Consider the following 20,648-nt stretch of genomic DNA (forward strand, 5'->3'; position numbering starts at 1 on the left):
CTCAAGCGTCCATCAACTGATGAACGTATAAACAAAACGTGGTACATAAACACAATTGAACATTATTCAGCTGTAATAAGAAATGAAGTTGAGATACATGCGGCAACACAGATGAACCTTGATGACATCATGTTGAGTGAAATAAGCCAGACGCAAAATGACAAATATTGTATGATCAACGATATGAAATTATTAGAATAAGCAATCTCATAGAGTCAGAATCTGGAATATAAATTACCAGGGAAGGGACAGTGGTAGGGAATAGGAAGTTAAGGCTTAAAATATACAAAGTTTCTATTTGGAACAATGGAAAAGTTTTGGTAATGGATGGTGTTGACAATAGCACAACAATATAAATATAAATAACAGCACTGTATTTTATATTTGAAGGTGGTGACAAGAGTAAATTTTATATTGTATACATGTTACTAGAATAAAATTTTTTTAAATCCATGGAACTGCACAATACATGTATTATAGTTAATAAAACAATCAGAAAAATGTGCTTCCTTCAAATATAACAAATGTCCCACACCACTGCAAGGTATCAACAATAAAGTGGTATATGGGAATCCTGTATTTTGTGTATGCTTATTCTGTAAACCCACCTCATGTCCGATAAAAACAAATTAAAAAATTTCCTTTCTAGATAATAGAATTTGAATTTACCATGGAACACCCTTCTTCAGAAACTGAACACTTTCTCTAATAGCAGAAAGCCATTTCATTGGGAGGCTGTGCCTTATTGGATGTAACTAATGATATGTATTATACACATCATCAATTTTCTGGGATTTTTCTCCAACTGAATTTTATAAACATATGTCTCATTAAAAGGGAGAGTCCCAATGATAATAAAAATTTTATTTTCATTGAAAAGCTGGACCATTTATTTTACAAAGTGAAGATTTATTAATAGCACAGAAAAACAAACAAAAATAAATAAATGAAAATAGACCTAGAGATCTGATGGGGGGAGAGTGGGTAGTTGAAGAGTAGGCACAACATTTTTAATCAAATAAGTAAATTTAAGTCTTACTGAATGGTCAGATAAATACCTTGCTATATTTCAAGGTAAAAGGATTCTTATATATTGCCAGATGACGCAAATTTTATTTTGTTAAGATGGACAGTATGTGGCTAACAAGCTCATTTTAAAAACTAATGCACAGACGCCATTTGTAGTTTTAAAAATAGACTAAATTTAGGATTAAATTTTAATAATGAAGTTATGTTACACTGAATGTATTACACATGCGAATCCAAAGGAGAATATATTTTTTCATATTTAATTATAAGCACATTTAAAGTAAGTTTTGAATGTAAGATTTATGAGAAAGTATACATTTTCAAGTAATACTGCATAATATCATGGACTTAAAGATACCTGTCGATTCCTCCAAAAGCTTTAAAAATGCACAGCAAAGAAACAAACGAGTCCTTTCATATTTGCCCTGAAAAACTTCTTACAAGATTATGTTTATATGTTCATCATGATATAAAAAATTTTATGAGCAATAGAAGTATATACACCCTAAATTATGAGAGGAGATCCACATGCACCATAGATTTGTCTGTACTGTATCATACCATGAAATTGAAAGGCAGAAAACTAGTCATACACCAGATCAGATAATGAGTCGAGTCTAACTTTCCAGTAATAGAAAATACTGACTTTAAACTCAACAGGCTATTAAAATTAAAAGAAATATCTGAAATTATTTCAACAGTCATTAACTACTATTTTTTAAAATTTCAATCTTTTTGTCAAAGTGTTTGAAAACAAAAAACATTATATTTAGTAAATCATCCCTTCTAATTCTTTAGTTGAATGAATTTGTATACTTTGCCATCAAAACTTACTTTCCATCAAGAATAAGTCTATAATTTTATATATGACTAGTGTGCCAGTTTGAATGTATTATGTCCCCCCAAACACCATTATCTTTGATGTAATCTTGTGTGGGCAGATGTATCAGTTTTGATTAGATTGTGATTCTTTGAGTGTTTCCATGGAGATGTGTCCCACCCAACTGTGGGTGATGACTCTAATTGGATAATTTCCACGGAGGCATGGCTCCACCCATTCAGGGTGGGCCTTGATCAGTGGAGCCATATAAAGGAGCTGACAAACAGAAGGAACTCAGTGCAGCTGAGAGTGACATTTTGAAGAGGTGCTACAACCAAGGGGGACACTTTGAAGAAAGCACAGGAGCTGCAGATGAGAGACAGTTTGAACACAGCCATTGAAAGCAGACTCTTGCTCCAGAGAAGCTAAGAGAGGACAAATACCTCAAGTGCAACTAAGAGTGACATTTTTGAGGAACTTCAGCCTAGAGAGGAACGTCTTGGGAGAAAGCCATTTTGAAACCAGAACTTTGGAGCAGACGCCAGCCACATGCCTTCCCAGCTAACAGGTTTTCCAGACACCCTTGGATACTTTATGGCCTTAAGACTGTAACTGTGTAACCAAATAAATCGCCTTTTATAAAGCCAATCCACCTTGGTGTTTTGCATTCTGGCAGCATTAGCAAACTAGAACAACTAGCAAGAAAGGCAAGTTAATGTTAAAACACAGGCTGAATCCACAGTCTTACCACAAATGTAAAATGAACCCAGACCAAACCTTCCTTGTACTTTTAAAGTAATCCATTTGTTTTTCATTGTGGAAACTCACTGAACATTCCACTCCTAATTATGCAACACAAAAGGGGATGATCCATACATACTTATTTTAGTGGGAAGCTTTGAATATAAGAAATCTGAAAAACATTATTTTCTCCCCAGGTCAATTCATCCCTATTCTGAAGCTCCAGAGATACTGAAACTGAAATAAGTGCCCCAAATTCTAGGTATTTATTTAAAAAAAAAGTAAAATAGATTACTCGATCTTAAAATATAATCATTATATATTTTGAAAATCATAATTTCACATTGTTTCCCATTATAGTATGGGTTTGTTCAAGTCATCCACACATTTTCATATGACATGCCTTTAATAAATAAAACTTATAAAACATCAAGTTTCAGAGATAAGACCTGAAAATAGGTCTTAAAAAAAAATACAAAACTCTAATCAATCTTAATTTAGGAAGCATGATTACGTCTTTATCAGTGTGTTTTATAGTATACTCTTGACAATCAAAATATCATAATATATTTTGATAAGTAAATTTATTCTGCAGTAAAAGTAAATAAGTAAAATTATTCTGCAGTCTCCTTTTCTCATTTTATTATTTCACAGACCCATTTTCCTACTTCCCATTCACAAAGCTTCTTTTTTAATCCTCAAGAAGTTTGTAAGACCCAAATGGCTCTCATGAAAACCATTAGCTCTCCCTAAAATTGGAAATAAGCCATTCTTTCCTCATGATGCCTGTATAAAGTTTATGAAAGTAGAAAGGAAAATTCTAAAATAAGTTCTATAATAAAGTCAATAAATTCTACAAAAAAGTTTATCTTCAGTATGATTATACAGTTGTCAAATCTACTTAAAAGAAGAGAGAGAGCTATACATTAGGTTCTATGAACACCAACCATTTTTATACATGTAAATGAATGAAGAAAATTGTATCAAGTTGATACAATATTATGCAATACTATGATCAAAGAAAATGTTTAGAGTTGAAATGCACAGCAGAAATAATGAAAATTTGAAGTAGGTTGGAAGACAAGTTTAAGAATTATTTAACTTCTCGTCTTAGAATAAAACAATGTTTGCAAGCATTTTTAAAAAGGAACACTGAAAACGAAGGATTTGGGGAGGGGGGGCATCTGCTAATATTTACAAGACAAATTTATTGTTAAAATTTAAATTAACATGTGTCACACAAAACTTTTTTTTCCCCACAATTTAGGATAACTACCTAGAATTAACACTATGATCACACTGTCAACCTAAGAACATTTTCACTTGTAGAAACAGAGTGGGCTTTAGCTCTGGGAATAAAAAAAAGAACAAAAACTCTCTGACTTTGATGATAATAGCTATCTCATAATCCATGAGAGACTACATTTAAAACTGTGAAACATTGGAAATGAGAAATATGAGAGAAAATACAAGAAACATAGGTAAAGACCAATTAAAAAAAGATAAGTATCCAATATTAAGCGTTTCCAAAATAAAGAACAGAGAAGTAGTATCAAAGATACAAGAATACTTCCAGAGATGGAGAGGCTTTTGCTTCAAAGGGCCCACTGAGAGATGTGCAAAAGGTATGAAAAATATGCCACCCAGAAACTTTATAAAATACCTTACTCAGATAAATGTTATAAAATCCACAGTAGACTATGAATTGGAAAGATTAGGGCAGCGGACAACCATTTTCCATTGTCTACCTCTTGACACTATTTGATTTTTTAACTACAGGCAATGCATTACTTTGATTAAAAAAAAATTAAATGTTTATTGATGATAAACATTAAATTCTAGGCAATGTCAATATCATTTATTTTCATATTCAGTATTTGGTGTCAGTTAATTGTTGATGATTATAAAAAATAATTTTAGCTAAATATTTATAATTATACACTTAAATTATATTCATCTTGAAAACTGAGTATATTTACAAATAAAATCTTTATTTCCTGTACGTTTTAAGTTTACGTATTTATATTAAAATTTTTAAAGCCCCCAAAATAAATGAAAAGAAAATCAATGCCACAATAATGGGTTTGATTTATCTTTAGGTGTTGCCAAAACCATGCAACTACTGCATGGATATATGACTTTAGGGAAATGCATTAAAACCACCAGAAATATAGCCTGCACAACTAATAAAATTCACGTAATTACCTGCCGTGGGATCTGTAACTGCTTGGCTGGTGATGCCAGATGGTGGTTCTTGAAGCTGGTAAGTGGCATTGGTGGACGGTGTCGTTGGGCTGGTGTTGCTGCTTGTCATATAATGTGATGGATACGGTGAACTGTTATAATACTGTGTGTACTGACCCTGGCCAAAACTGGGATATGATGGGTAGTCCTACCAAATCAAACCACATAAGAATAATCTGTAAAAACACTACTTATTATACGATTCAAAGTATAAAAGTAAACATGTTTGTCTTTCTGTGTCTTCTCTGAATTCACACAGGCAAGACACCAGTACACATTGACTGAAGTGCTCAGACTTGCAAACAAATTTTAGGTAAGTTAGATATACTTTTCATATTCTTTCTGTTCTGTGACTAGGCAAAACTAAAGCAATCTATAAACCAAACAACACATCAGATAAAACTAGTAAAGAGATTTTTAAAGGAAAAAAAAAAAAACTATTAAAAGTTTAGGAAAGCTCTCACTTAAAGTGCAATATAAACAGATCTTTCTTTATAAAAGAAAATCATCAGTTGCATTGAAAAATATTTCAGAAGTCAAATGGGCTTTTTAAATTACCTGCTGCGAACTGTTAAATCCAGAGGAATTTGTGAGTGAATTATTTCCTGTATATAATCCTGATGATGTTGTAAAACTGCTACCTAAAACAAAATGAAAAGAAATACGGTTTACTGAGCTACGTAATGGGGCTATAGGAAAATATCACATTAATGGGGCAGACTTGGAGTTCAATGCAAATATATTTGATTTGATCCTCAATACTAGAATACATTGCCATGGCTAAAATTTTGTTTCCTTAAAATGTCTGACAACTTTAGTTTCACTGTATTAACAAAGGATTAAGAAATAAAGAGATTTCAATTTCGGAGGTTATGAGTAACTCATATGAACTTAGGACAAAATTGTGTAAAAATATTAGACACTGGGCTTTCCATTTCAATTTGTAAAGCACACCAGGATTTTTTTTTACATCTTTAAATTAAATAGGTATAATATAAAATAACTGGTTCCAATTAGATGATCTTTAAGGTTCTTGCTAGCTCAAAAACTATGATGCTACTTCCAAGAACTTTTAATGCTTTTGGATTTGTATGATACGGTCATTATAATGACCCACCAAAAAAGCTATTTCACTATTTCATTGTGAATTGTAGGCCTTGAAGAATTTGATATAACAGAGATCAAAGAAAAATATGATCAATGTTTTATCTCTGACACATGCAGTCTTGGTGTTTAGGTAACATTCTATTTAATGAATGTCTAATATGTGTTCAAAAACAAACAATAGGCACCACAATACAGAGGATACAACGGAAAGAGCAAACCTTAGTTTCCTCCACAATATTTGCTATCTTATTGCTTAAGTGTGCAAAGCAACAATATACTGTTTTTGATGATCAAATTGGCAGAGATTTTTGATAAGACTGGCTATCAGCATATGTGTAGGACATTGGTAGACATATGTTGCTAAATGGGAATTTAATTAGGCCCAACTTTTCTGATGGGTTATTTGGTCAATGATTGAAAAATTTTATCTACTATTTAACCCAGCAAGTTTACTGCCAGGCATTTACCCTAAAGAAAAAAAAAAAAAATTGATTTTTATACAAAGAGATATTTAATAAAGACATTCTTCAGTGTTGTTCCCAATAATTAAGCACAGAAAGCAGCTCTGAAGAACTTAATAGGTATTCTTCATAAAATGGAATACTACGAAGTTGTTGAAATGATATTTTATTATAAAGATGCTTAATGACGTGGGGAATGTTTCCATAATATTTTGTAAAAGTAAAAACTAAAACAAAAGTATTTTTGGTGATCTCATTTAAAAATATTTTTAAAACCATAAAATTTTTTTTAAATCATAAAATCTCAGAACCATTATATCTGGAGGGTTATGATCTGTGGTCACATTTTCATTAAACCAATGTACTTTTCTAAATGTTCTACTCAGAACCTATTTTGTTTCTGGAATTAGAAATAAAAGTCATTTTTTAAAAATCAAATATTTATGGCAAATGAGTGGTATAGGCAATGCGTATTTGGGGAGTTCAAGGAGGAAGTCTTCAATTATGAACAATTCTTCATGGATACCTTCAAGTATGAAATGTGGTAGTTAACATATTCCAATTATTTACATGCTACTGAACTTTGAAGTACTGGTTCAAGAGTCAGAAACATAGATTAGAGTTTCCAGTTCATCATAAGCTCCTTGGACTTTGGACAAGACAACTAACCACTCAAGACACAGTCTTCTTATCTGCAAATATCCTACTCCATAGGGCCTTTAAACAGATCGAATGAAATAATTTTCTGGGAAGGATCTGGAACACTGTTCCATATCACACAAATATTATACACTGTTATAGACACCATGATTGTTTATTCCAGTCAACACTCCTAAAATTTTTTACCATATTTCCCTACCTTTTGCCTCTTTTTACTCTCCCAGATTAGATAAATATGACAATATTTTTGCATATCTAAAATTCTTTTCCTATTTACTTATCAAACAACTGTGAACTTTGAAAAACTGATCTAAGGATTTGTTATTTTTATTAAGAAGGAAAATATTTCCTAAGATAGTTTCGAATTTAGTTATCACATAGACTCATATTTGAGGTTTATTTGTACACTTCAGAAATATCAATGGTTCTGAGTTCCTAGAACACCTATCACAGATAAGGAGAGAGTGCTTACAAGACTTATATTTATTATTCCACCACAAAAATTGAGGCCTCAAAGAGGAAGCTTCTCAAATTAGTGTTTATTTGCATGTAGCAATCAGACACTTATTAAACAAATATTAAGTACCAGGCGTTTGCTGATAATTATATGGGGCCAGAAAGATGATGAAGACAATGCCTTGGACCTCAGAGTACTAATCAGGATGATGTCAATTTTGTTTATTTTTTAAAAAAACAGTGGACCTCAGTGCATAACACTCACTCTTTATCAACGAACAATTAATTTTGATGTTATATATAAAATAAACTTGTAAATGATGAGCATTAAAAATGCCTTTAAAATAAAAATTGAATGTATTTTGGATAAGGGAGTTAATATCAGTACTTTTTTTTACTTTAACTATTACATATATTTAATCGGAAAAATTACTTTGGGTTATGACTTGTTACTTTCATTTAAACTACACATTTCTGAACTATAAATAATAACCTCAATAATCCCTATCCACCAAGAAAAGTAAAAAAATAGGGAAAATATATTTTAAAATAGATGTTTCCTTTCCATAAATTATTCCCTGGGACAAAGTAGAAAAAACTGGGGAAGTTATATTGGCACATATAGGCCACTAGGGTATAACCAAGTAAATCACAGGTCAGTACTCCAAATAGTACCCAAGTGACCTTCCAGACTTAATGCTACTTCTAAGACTGCACATTAGCTGGAGTTCAACATAAGTTATACTCATTTGCCGGCTGACTGCAGGCTGAGATTCCATTCCATTTAGTATGCCTAAAGCAGGAGTTTAACAGCACCCCAGTGGCCTAGGAGACTTAATCCAACTTCCAAAAGGACAGAACTTGCTTCAGGAAGAGGTGTACACACTGGAGGACCAGGCTCAGTTAATATTAATTTTTCACCACCAGAAATGTGTTTGCAAGACTGCTCCACCTGCCCTCACGTAGGATATAGACAAAAAGAGCTGCTAACTTAGTCCAGGCCACCAGCGTCTACCACTTGGATTTCTGCAATAGCCTCCTTTACAGTGGTCTTTGTGGTTTTCCTGCACACCTGTGGCCCCCTCCAGTCCATTCTTCACGAAAGGAGAAGCATCTCTCTAATGTGCATATCTGACCCTGCCACTCCCCTGCTTAAAAAAGTTGCCCTCAGGATAAAATGCAAACTCCTTACCAGGGTTATTGATGACTATCTGGTCTGGCGCCAGTTTTTCTCTTGGACTTGTTTGGTCTCTTGCCTTAACCCACAACCCAACCCAGCCATATACATATTCTATCCCAACACTAATGAACCAACATGCAGTTCTCCCAATGCTAGCGTTCTCTCTTTCACACACCGTTGCACTTCTTACTTCCTCTAGTCATATCCTAGCCAGCTTCCACTCAACTTCACAATTCAGAGTGAACTAGAAACCCCCTTCCCCAGAGAAGATGTCCACAAATACCCCTCCTCTTCCCTTTCCTTCTAAGCCTGGGTTGCTGTTATATCATATATATAGACACATACATACCTCTGAGATATATATGATATACACACACACATATCCATGAATTACTAATCAGTATTTAAACTACTAATCAATTACTTAGTAATTACTTAGCCAATTAATACAAATTAACAAATAGTATTAATATTTAAACAAAGTAATCCAAATTGCAGATAAGGAAACAAAGGGGAAGTTAAGGTATGCAGCTTCCATGGGATGGGAGTGTTATTCAAACACAGATCTGTCTGGTTTTAGAGTTTGCAGGATAATTCTCTCTTGCCTCCTCTTACCCTGTCTATACTGCTTTATGGGAAGTTTTGAAATTCAAGTTTTCCTCGGGATTGCCCTACAGGATTAAGAAAACATATTAGAAGCAAAATAGAAGTGACAAAATCAAATAATGCATTTAAAACTTATTTAATGCTTACTCTGAGCCAGGGCCAAATAAAGTATTTACATGTTATAACTCACTGATTCCTCACAACCTCCCCATGAGGTAGATGTTATCATCATCCCGTTTCACAGAAGAAGTCACTGCTGAGGTTGTAAGCAAGGGTGGCAGAGCTGGGATTCAAACCCAGGCCACCTGGCTCCCAAGTCAAGGCTCTTATCTCCACAGTCTATTGCCACTCAAAGCAACAAGGTGTTCTATTATCGCCTTCTACCATCACCTTCCAAAAGCATCTGACCGCATCAGAATCTTCAGGGTATACTTGCTAAAAGGCAAACACCCAGGCCCCTCCTCACACACAGGAATCACAACCTTTTTGGGGCAGAAGGGGAGGGTGCAGCCTGGGAATCCGTATGTTCATCAAAACCTGTACTGTCTGATTCTTAGTACCACTTGGCTTTATTTAGTACCGATCCAGCATCTGTTTTAACATATGCTTCAAAAATTTGTAAACAGAATATGCTTTCTTCTTACACTAAGGAATTAATGATACTCTTCAAGCATTTTCAGACGAAGCATCTCAGAGCCTTCTTTTATATTCTGGGTTTTTTGTTTGCTTGTTTGTTTTAATGTGTGTGTGTGTGTGTGTGTGTGTGTGTGTGTGTGTGTGCGTGTGCACACGCTCACACTCTAGACTGGGCTAAAGCTCCTATGGACCAAAAGGTCCCCTCTGATAGCTGATCTGATGCAATGTCAGGGCCAGTACTCCCAGAGGATTTACCCCAAATTTAGACCACTACAAAGCAAAGACAAAAGAACAGTGAAGACCTGCAACCAAGAAAGCCTTGGTGTGTAAGCTCCTATACCCACCTCCTACCCTAGGCTGGCCCAGCAGGAAAAGCATATTTTTGTGAAATGCTGTCCCATGCCAGGCTTATCCATGGATGTTACAGGGAGAAAGGGCAACACAATGTTCAGGAAGCACAAGCTTCCCTCTCCCATCGGGGCCAGTCCACGGAGAGTTTGTTTGATTTGCAGGAGTCTTCATTGGAACTTTAGGTCACAGAAATGGGCTAAATGCTCAGAATTCACTCATCAAGATAATATAAAGTATTTCCCATCCTCCAGTTAAATACAATAGAGCATAAATATCCCACGATAAAATGTTTTATTATATTTTTTGTAGTGGTATAACATGAAAATTCCCCAAACTAGAAAGAATTCTCACTTTTAACCCATTATTTCTCAACGTAGGAGTTTGGCAGAAATAAGGTTCAAATGAAGCTCCAATTCATAATTCCCAGTATTATTCTTAGTAGAGTTTAGAATTAAGTTAAGCTTCAAGCAGGGTGGGAATGGGGGTACCTTTTTACCCATTAATTAAAAAACAAACTTATTTACATAGATAATGATTGCGAAAAATCAGAGCCATATATATGTCAGAGAAGGGAAATATTAACATCCAGAATAGAAAAATGGGGGGAACCTTCTCTTCAGAACATTTCTAAGAGACAAACTTATTTTTCATTTCATTGCCCTCTTGTTAGTTGAGAACTTTTATACTCTGAGTGGACAGATTATATGGCTATAATCAATGAAAAAAAAAACACCTTTTCAAGTTAGTTAAGTCGACAGTACTTACTGGCACTCTTTACAGGCATAACTAACTACCCAGAGGTTGCTGTGGACCACAAGAAATAGGTGCCATGCGCCCATCCCTTGAGGAAAACTTAAAACACACCCACACAAACTCATGAAGACACAAAGCAAGAAACATGACCTTGCATTAGGAACCAGGCACCGCCAGCTCTGACGTGGAGATGCTCGGCGAATGAAATAAAGACATCTGGTTAGATGGGGAAGGAAAACGGTGGTGGTGGAAAGGAGCAAGGAGGACATCATTGACATGAGAGAAGGATTAACTGCGCAAAGGACAAGATCAGAGAGGGAAGGGCTTCTGGGGAAGTGGAATAAGAGGCTGAAGGAGGGTGAAGGCAGTTTCTTGATAACTTGCATAAGAAAAGAAAATTGTTTAGGAAAAGAAGCAACACGCTAACAGAAAATTCTGAGGATCTGAATGTTGAACATACCAATAAAACCACATTGGGATGCATAAAATGTTATGATTCTGACTCTCCTTTTAAAGGTTGGAGGAGGTGGGGAAAAACAAGCTACTATAAATGGAAGGATACATACATTTATGTAAGGGACCTAGAGGTGGGGTTTGGGAGGAGGATTTGGGATGGGCAGAGGAGAGGAATAATCCGACGAAACTACTTCCTCTCCCCCCTCCCCATCTACAGCCCACTACTATATTAATTCAGGATAGGGCCATTGCTATCCCCAAAACTTACCTTACTCATTCTTGCTCCTCTTATGTAATGCCTTCTCTCTACCAGTCCTCACTTTCCCATCCTCAAGGGTGAGCTCAAGTCCCTTCTTCCCAATAAGCCTTCTATGACTATTCTACTCTACACTGACTTTACCTTTGGGGAACTCCAACTCACTAATAATTGATACCAGGTAACGTACCTCTTCATTAGAACAATACTGAACAAGTCCTCATTAGTCTTGTTTTCATCCTGACCATATCTTCCTTAAATTCCTTTGTTATATGTATTCTGTGTGCTTCACAGAGATGGATAACCATGCCTGACTCATGCCTCTGAAAGGTTTCAGCTGGGTTCTAGCGGGAGACAGAACTGTTGCTTGATAATTTCAGTCCAGTGTGGTAAATGACAAAGGGTCCAATGAGAACCCAACTGTCATAAAGAATCAGGTGTGGGGACAGGAGGAGGTCTTTCCTTAGCCACCTTTTTTGGGGGGTGGGGTGGGGGAGTGTGCATTGTGGAAACTGTTTGAAAGGGCATTAGAAGGCCATGATAGGCATGAGAAAATAAAAAAAGCCTTAACTTCATTATTTGTTCAGCAACGAAAAAGAGAGTGGGGAAAGAAAACACAGTCAAATAATAATTGAGCTTATTTCGCATATTTTACCTAGAGGACACACTTTGTTGGTTTCTGTTTAAACTAGATGGTGTTTCAAGGGGTAATTTTTTTTAAAAAGGCAGAAGATAATCACAACTTTAGATTTCAATCATACAAAGAAAATTACCTGCAGGACCTGTAAGTACCTTTTGGAAGGATTTAAAATACTGCCAAATCTCCAGGAAGAAAGTCCAGCAGGGTTTTAAATCAAGTAAAACTTTAAATGGATTATTTATCATGGATTGAAACAGCCCATAAAATCTCACTGATTTTAGATTTGAATGCACTTGGGCTCCAGAGATGGTACAAGGATCTCACATCCATCTATCACATGGTTATCCTAACAGAAGGTTAACCTTGATAGCACACAAGACACTAATCTTGTAGGATGGCTATCAGCATCCTAACAGAAAGTTAACAGGCCTCCTTACAGGCTATTAACTCGGTTAGCTCAGCTATTGGCATATCATGGGTATGTTGATGAAAATGGAGGCTTGTTTGTATATGAAAAATTTCAAATTCAGAAGGCAGCACCATCCTACATTTCACAGTACATTTACACTCCACTATTTTCCTATTCATGGTCTCAGGTTATTCCCATCACGTGTGAGGTAGTTGAGGCAGGAATCCTTATCTCCCTTTTCAGAAGAGACATAAGAAGTAGAGAACATGGTGACTTCCTTGCCCTGGTCTCACAATGAGGGCATGATTATGGTATTTCCGCTACATCCCGCCAAATCCACCTCCAGATTTTCTGATTTAGTAAGTGTGGTAGATTAAGTTACATACCCTGGAAGAAAGCACGCTCTTAATCTTAATCCATTCCTATGGGTGTGAAACCACTGTAAACAGGACCTTTTGAAAATGCTGTTTTTTGTTAAGGTGTGGCCCAACTGAATCAGAATGGGTCTTAATCCTACCAATGGAGGTGTCGTAGAGAAGGTCATAGAGAGAAAGTCAGAGACAGAAGCTGGAAGTCAACAGAACCTGCATGAGAAAGGACAGGATGCTACCACGTGCTTTGCCACATGACAGAAGGGCCAAGGGCCCAAGGAGAGCCAGCGGTCAGCCCCAGAAGGCCACAGTCTCTGGGGAGAAAGTATCGCCTCACTGATGCCGACATTTCTTCTAGCCTCAAAACTGTGAGCCAATAAATTCCTGTTGTTAAGCCAACCCACTGTATGGCATTTGTTTCAGCAGTTAGGAAACTAAGTAGCAAGGATGAAAGTACATTGTACACTGTAAAAAGTGGTAGGAATTTTTGGCTACACAAAAATCCTAGAGCCTCAAAGGCTCTCTAGATAAGGGTACCCAAGAAATTTACTAAGTTTGGAATCAAACTATTTCTTTACTAAAAGACTTCATTGTAACTATTTTTTTAAGGTTAACAAATAAGTTTTAAAAGAAAATTATATAAAATAGCCCAGGGATGGAGCAACCCACAAATTTTGCTGTCTTCTTTTCACTGCCAGGGGTTCCTACAGAGAAAGGGTGGTAGTCTCGTCAACCGTAACCAAAAAGGAACAGTCCAGCTGGAAGACTAGGTGGGCCACCCAGTTCCATAGGTGCTCAGCAATTGTAGATTACAAACAAACCAACCCCCAAAAGATTTTATTAATAAACCTCCTCTCCTTTTTCATAGTTACAAAGAACATGGCCTATGTTGATTTACAATGTGATTTAAATGATGAAATCAAAGTTTTGTGTGTGATTTAACCTGGAGAACACTTCCCAGCTATCACTTCAAAACACTTTTTAATAAAGGGGGGGAGGAGGGGTAAAGTGTAGGTCAAAGGTCTACTTCACAGAGAACAAGGACTCACATTAAACCCCAAAATCCCAGCCAACGTAAGAATGCTTCAACATGCTGGGGCCTGTCTGTACTTCCCAGGTTTTGGAGGGGTTTCTAGCACTTACTCGGCAAGCAGGATGCTGTCTGTCCCTCGTGTATTTTCACAGAAGTCCATTTGCTTTCCTTCCCTGGCCTCTTTGCCATGGGCTATGTCTATCATCGGGCACAATCTATGTGGCAGAAGTTAGCTCAGCTCTCTGGGGAGAAGCCTCTGAAGGCCAGATGGGTTATTTAAAACCAGGTTGTTTTTTTTTTCCCCTTTCTTGTAACCAGGATTTCAAACGACAGTCTTCCTTTTTAGCCTAGTAATAGTTTCTATTTTCAAAGAGAATTTCTAACTTAGGTAATAAAAATTGCAAAGCATTTACATTTATTTTCTCGACATAATTCTATACATTTTAACTAAAACCCAAGACACAGAAACAATAAAATTCATATTGATCACTGGTTAATTATTGCTATAACTTGATTTCAAGTGAGGTCCACACAACTTTCAACACTTGTCACTTAAAATAACACACGATGCCAAAAGAACCAAAACTGGGTATTAACTTTAAAAAATCAATTTTAAGCAAAAAAAAAGAAGGCCAAAATGTAAAAAAGCCCAAAACTAAGGAAAAAAAAAAAGTTGACTGGCAAAGCAATTAAGGAGAAATTTTGAACATCCATGCAAGGCTTCAATAGCTATTCTCTAACTTCAACTCCATTATGTCATCTTATGCTGGAAAGCGCAAATCTCAAATGCCTTATCACAGGAGTCATAAATTATTATAAAAAAGCTTACCGTATATTTTCTTTAAGCCATATCTCTTGAAGTCATTTCTTTTGAAAAATATCACTTCTAGAGATAAATTAAAAAACTTTGAAAGTCAAATAGCCTTTGTGCTAAACTGTTATGAAGTTCTAAATGCCTAATAAATGGAAACGGTTCAGCTATATTTGAAAAAGCAGATCAAACGAAATAAGGGTGATGTTTCTAAATCCTTCCCACTGCATACCGAGGCACAGATAAGTGAGGCAGAGAAAACTGGGGTTGTGGGCCCTTCCCTATACCCTTTACATAAATCTCTGCCCTTATTTATTTTCTCTCCTCACTGGTTTGTACCCCAATCTCTTTAACAGAACAAACAGCACTGTATACGAAGAGGGAGTTAGAATTTGTGTTATTCTCTCTTTAAGTGAGGGCAATAAAGCCCAAAGGAAAATAAACAAAGCCAAGCGTCCAGGGCGCTGTGGGTTTGGCACATGTACAGCTGTGTAGCTCCTCCCATCCATCACGGCAAATCCAGCACCTTCTCTTGTGAGGGAGGACAGGCAAGTTCCGCACAATCACTGCTATTCTGGGGCAATAAAACACTCAGACAGGCGTTTTCCCACCACAGCACAGCAATTCCATGAAGCCTCAGTCCAGCTCTACTTACTACTGTAAAAGCAAGAGAAGATTGCCTTGAACATGCTACAATGATGAACTAACCAAGGCTTTTTTATTATGCTTAATTCCAAATTCATTGCCCAAAAGGAAGCAAATTGGGGTACTTATAAATCTCAGTTTCTAACTTGCACTCTGGCATGGTCTTTCTCCACCTCTGTCAAGCGTTTGTGTATTTTAGACACAGTGCTATATTCTGGAGATAGAAACATGAATAAGAATGGTCACGACCTTCAACCATCTAGAATTATCAGAACTGTCTTATTATGGAAAGCTGAGTTTTTCTCAAAGCTGAGGCTTCACCAGTTAAGTGATCCAACTTAATTTTTAATTTTTTTGATGTGAAAATCTTTTGCAAGGGCACTATATGCTTCCTCACCCCCTAAAAACTGCTAAACAAAATTTCATTTTCTTCATATGAACACAGATTACTGTTTCCTATAAGCAGAGGAACTACACGTTTACGTTGTATGGGACGTGGGGTTAAATGGATGGTGATGCCAGCAAGAACTCTGGAACTTGTATTGTTTTAAAAAAATTATAACTAAAAACTTCATTTCAAGTCAGTTGTCTCTTTTACGTAACAGGAGAACAAAAGTTGTTTATGACACACTGGGCAGATACTCTGTGAACTGGTCACTAAAGCAAAGGCCGAAGCAACTCCTCCCAAGCCCTCCCTCACCCTTAGAAGGCACTCACGCACAAACACCACCCTGCTCGGCTCTCGCTTTCCCTGCCTTTGAGTGGTGAGCAGCTCTGAAAACTGTTTTTTCTTAACTGACCCATGGGCTCAGGACACCTTCCGTCCACACCCACCCGTACAGCAAACTCATTTACATCAAGTTTGTCAAAGGAGTGTGAAGAAAACCTTCCTCAGGCCATTTTCAGAATTGGTGCCAGAACTCTGGACAAAATAAAGGTTTTAAATCTTCGGTACTTCGACTGGATGAAAGTACAACAGAGGGCCTGATGATAATAAACTTCCACCAGAAACAGAGGCTGACGCTGTAGAGCAGGAGGATGCCAAAAGCTAACAGGCAAGGACTTCACTTCCGCGGGGGGAACACTACAGTTGTCTAAGAATGGAAACATTTTGTCTTTCTCATTTAAACCTAAGTTTCTAATCTTTCACTGGATGCAAAAAAAAAAAAAAAAAAAAGAGAAAGAATAAAAGCAGGAATAGAATTTTTCAGCAACCTTGCAGCAAAGGTTAAAGCAATCAGGTTTCCCATCACTGAGGTTTGACTTTAGGGGATCTTAGTACCACTGCATGTCAAACAAAAATATGATCCTTGTTTGGATTAAAATGGCATGTGCCAGATTTTCCGAAGCCTGCCAGGCTGGAAGTGGATGGATCTAGAAAGATCACCTGGATCAAATGAGGGCACTAAGGCGGGCCTGGCTCACAAGGAGAGATGGTGGCTAAATAACGAAGAGCTGCCAATTAAAACTCTCAAGTGCTGTGAAAGTGTCAAAGTACAAACAGAGCTCAGAAAAGAGTCCTCTAAAATTTTTTTCTATAGCTTCATGAGCTAATTATAGCTAGCTGCCTAATGCAGTGTCTCAGATGTAAAGGTCAAATCTACTCTTCAGAAAGTACATTTGTTATATATTTGTGGGTTTTTTTTAAGTTTTCAGTAAAAGCCTCCCCTACAGGCTCTGTTATTGAAGTGTAGGTACCACACTGAAGTCTGACAGTTCCAAACCATTATGTATTTTGACTTTGAGCATAGCCATGCTTTAGTAACCTTTGATATTATACAAACTAAATAAACTGCCATTCTATGCATTATTCAATATTTTCTAGCTCTTATCCTTTAAAAGTCATTGCTCAGGGCTGTTGTGAGGATTTGATGAGATGATCTGTAAAAAAATAATAGAAAATAAATAGAGCAGTCCTTGGCACATAGTAAGTGTCAAAAAATGTTAGCTGTTATTTTATTAAATGGGCACTAGGGTTTTCCATACCTATACAGCACAGTTTGCCACATTCCCATCTTCTTCCCTAATCCCAATTTCTGAACTAAAAATTTTGATGTTTAAATGGCTGTTCCTCCTCTTTTTCCATCTTTTCCACACATTCAAAGGGGTGAAGTGACTGCAAGGATTACTGGGACGCAGGAATTGGTGGACACCTCTTTCTTTTCCCTGCAGAGCTGAGCTTATTTCTTTGTCAGTGGCCCTTCAGGGCTGCCTGTTACCTAGTTTCAACTCTCGCTTTTCCAATACCCTGTTACCAATTTTGCCAATAGAGCTTTTTCTCATCTGATTTTCTTCTGCATGCCCTTGGCTGCTTTTTCTTGTTTCTGCCATATTTTGTGTATCATGTACAAAAAGCCTGACCTCTGTTGACAGTGATTTCTTTCCTTACCAGCACATCCGTTAGGTCTGACTTTTTTTTTCCTATGTTTATTGGTTATTGGGTTCTTGGAGTTCTCTTTGCTGGTAACAAAAAATACATTCTTGCTGGGGAATGATGGGGGAGAGAATTTAGGCAACATTTCCTAGTCTGGAACTATTCCAGAAAGCTGGACCATAATAATGATGAAAATATGAGTAACTATGTTGCCGCCATGATGACAGCAGCAAAAATGAAACAACCATTTGTGTTCTTACTACATGCCAGACATTGGTCAGAGTGATTTACATAGATCGTCTCAATGAAATCTCAAAACGGCACTGTGGGAGTAGACGATATTATCCTCATGTTCAAGGCGAGAAGACAGTGACATGGAGAGGTCATGTCGCAAGCTAAAGGCTCACAGGTAGTGAAGGCAGCGAGTCTGACGTCAGAACCCACACCGTTCACCAGGACGCAAGACTGCACTGCATCTTCAGTCTTGTCCCACTAGGTCTAACAGAACCAGAGAGGTGATCATCCTAAGTTTTCTTTAAATGAATCAGCTTAACAGAATAAACATACATACCACACTTCAGCTTGTTTGAGTTATCTGGGTCACTAGAATGTTTCTGCTAGTATTACCAGAAATTCTAGCAGCTAAATAGCTCTGAATAATTGCTCATCATATCTTATATATTTAGAGGTGAAAAGATCTTCCTGCAGAAAAAGCTTGTTAAAAATGCCTCTAAATAACTAACATATATATACTCATCTAGGATTCTAAGAGTTTTTAATAACTATCAGATAAAACTGATATAGGCAAAATTTACTGTTATCCATTAAGGATTAAGAGTATTTGGGAAATTTGGAAAATAATTTCAGACTTTAAAGAAACAAGTATTTTTTTTTAGAAACGTATTAAAAAAAACACTCAAAGGTCAATGGACTACCACTATTTGGCACACATGTAATTTAATAATGGTGATAACATATTCATATTGCATTTAATTTTTAAGAAATATATATTAAGCAGATTTTAATTATTAATCCAAATCTGGCCATAAGTATTCTACAGCATATTATATACCACGAGCCATCATCATATTGGCAAGTTAAGTTTCAAGTTAATAGCATATTATCACGTGGTTTGTTATGTGGAAGTCATTCCAAATAATCTAAAATTGAGTGAAATGCCATTATAAAAATACCCATATGAAAGAATACTTCAGCCATAATAAATATGTTCTAAAATCCCACTAGAAATGCCATTCAACCCGGGGATACACGAAAATGCCAAGAAGTTTTAATGCAACAAAACCTACAGATAGAAGAAAAGCAATTATGTGATTGGTGCTACACATTTTCTTATTTCTTTTTAAAAATAAAGACATTTTCCCCCTCCAGCTTATTTTTCTTTTCTCGTCTTTTGTTTCCATTCTTCTCTCTACTATAGCACTTATACTCAGCTGATTAGTCCTCTTAGAAACTATTTATGCTGCACAAGCTTTTGATCTGGGAGGAGAACAAGATAAAAATAACTCTTAAGTGCAGTATTTCTCAAACTATCCCCCAATCCTTCACAGACTGACACATTAATAAAATACAATAGCAATGTATTATTAGAAGACTGAAATGGAAAAAAAAAAAAAAAGACACAGAACGTACAATCCCCCCTTCTTTATTGTTTAACAAACAACATTTACTGTTGACCTACTATAAAAGTTTCTGAAGGCTCAACTCTCCATTGCATACTTAGCTCATTGTGGATTGGTAACCAGGGGGCTGCAGATGGCTCTGGTCCAGGAACTACATATTAAGTAGCTGTGCTCTAGAGAGGGCACTTCTCCAGCCTCGTTCTCGTCTTTAAAGACCCGCTTCTCCTCAAGGAGACCAGGATGCCTGCCCTGGGGAGAATGGGAAGCACCATGTAGCCTGGTTTATTTCCCTTGTAGCTCTTTGATGCAACTGCAACTGTTTTCTTGTCTATTGCCTCACTCCTTGAGGACTATGAAAGCTCTAAGAGCAAATGGAACTCGTTTGCCTTATGACTCATTTCGTTACTGGAGTCTAGAGCCATTAAATTCATTAATTAAGTCACTTCACTGTTTTTTGTTCTTTTTATCATGAAATGCATATGTAGAAAATGGTCATTTTCCAGAGCAGCTTAAAAGTTTTTGGATCAGGCACATGAGTAATGCCTTTCTAACAATAAATGCTATCTGTTTTTGCTTGGTTTTTATTTGGTAGCCCACCAAATCTATCAAAAGTTTATAATTCAGACCTTTTTATACCCAAGGCAAAATTAAATCTGAAAAAAATCAATGATTAATGAACTTCATCACATAAAATTTTAGTTTGTTGTACTAAGAAAAAAAAATCCTTTGAGATGATAAAGTTGATTTATAACTATAAAACATTACAAAAGATTAAGAACTTTCATATAAGAAATAGTAGGACAAAGATGAATACCCCCATTAAAGAAAAGAAAAATGCATATTAAATCAACAATAAAATCTTGTACCTACCAAAATGATAAGTTTTTAAAGTACGGTATTCTCCAATGTATTCCTGCAATAGACGGCCCTTCTTTGTAATATATAAAGAACTTGTAAAAGGGCATAAAC

The 20,648-nt window shown here is 36.2% G+C and overlaps 1 protein-coding gene across 1 annotated transcript in view; it reads right to left on the bottom strand.

The window, feature by feature from the left end:
* EYA1 (EYA transcriptional coactivator and phosphatase 1) overlaps positions 1 to 20,648 on the bottom strand; it is a 163,541-nt gene that overhangs the window by 95,649 nt on the left and 47,244 nt on the right. The window contains exons 9-10 of the mRNA XM_037803271.1: positions 5,393 to 5,475; positions 4,796 to 4,982 (exon numbers count right to left, since the gene is read on the bottom strand). Coding sequence (XP_037659199.1) covers positions 4,796 to 4,982; positions 5,393 to 5,475 — 270 coding nt within the window. The remainder of the gene's footprint in view (positions 1 to 4,795; positions 4,983 to 5,392; positions 5,476 to 20,648) is intronic.

The sequence above is a fragment of the Choloepus didactylus genome, chromosome 14 (assembly GCF_015220235.1).
Source record: "Choloepus didactylus isolate mChoDid1 chromosome 14, mChoDid1.pri, whole genome shotgun sequence".
NCBI lineage: Eukaryota > Metazoa > Chordata > Mammalia > Pilosa > Megalonychidae > Choloepus > Choloepus didactylus.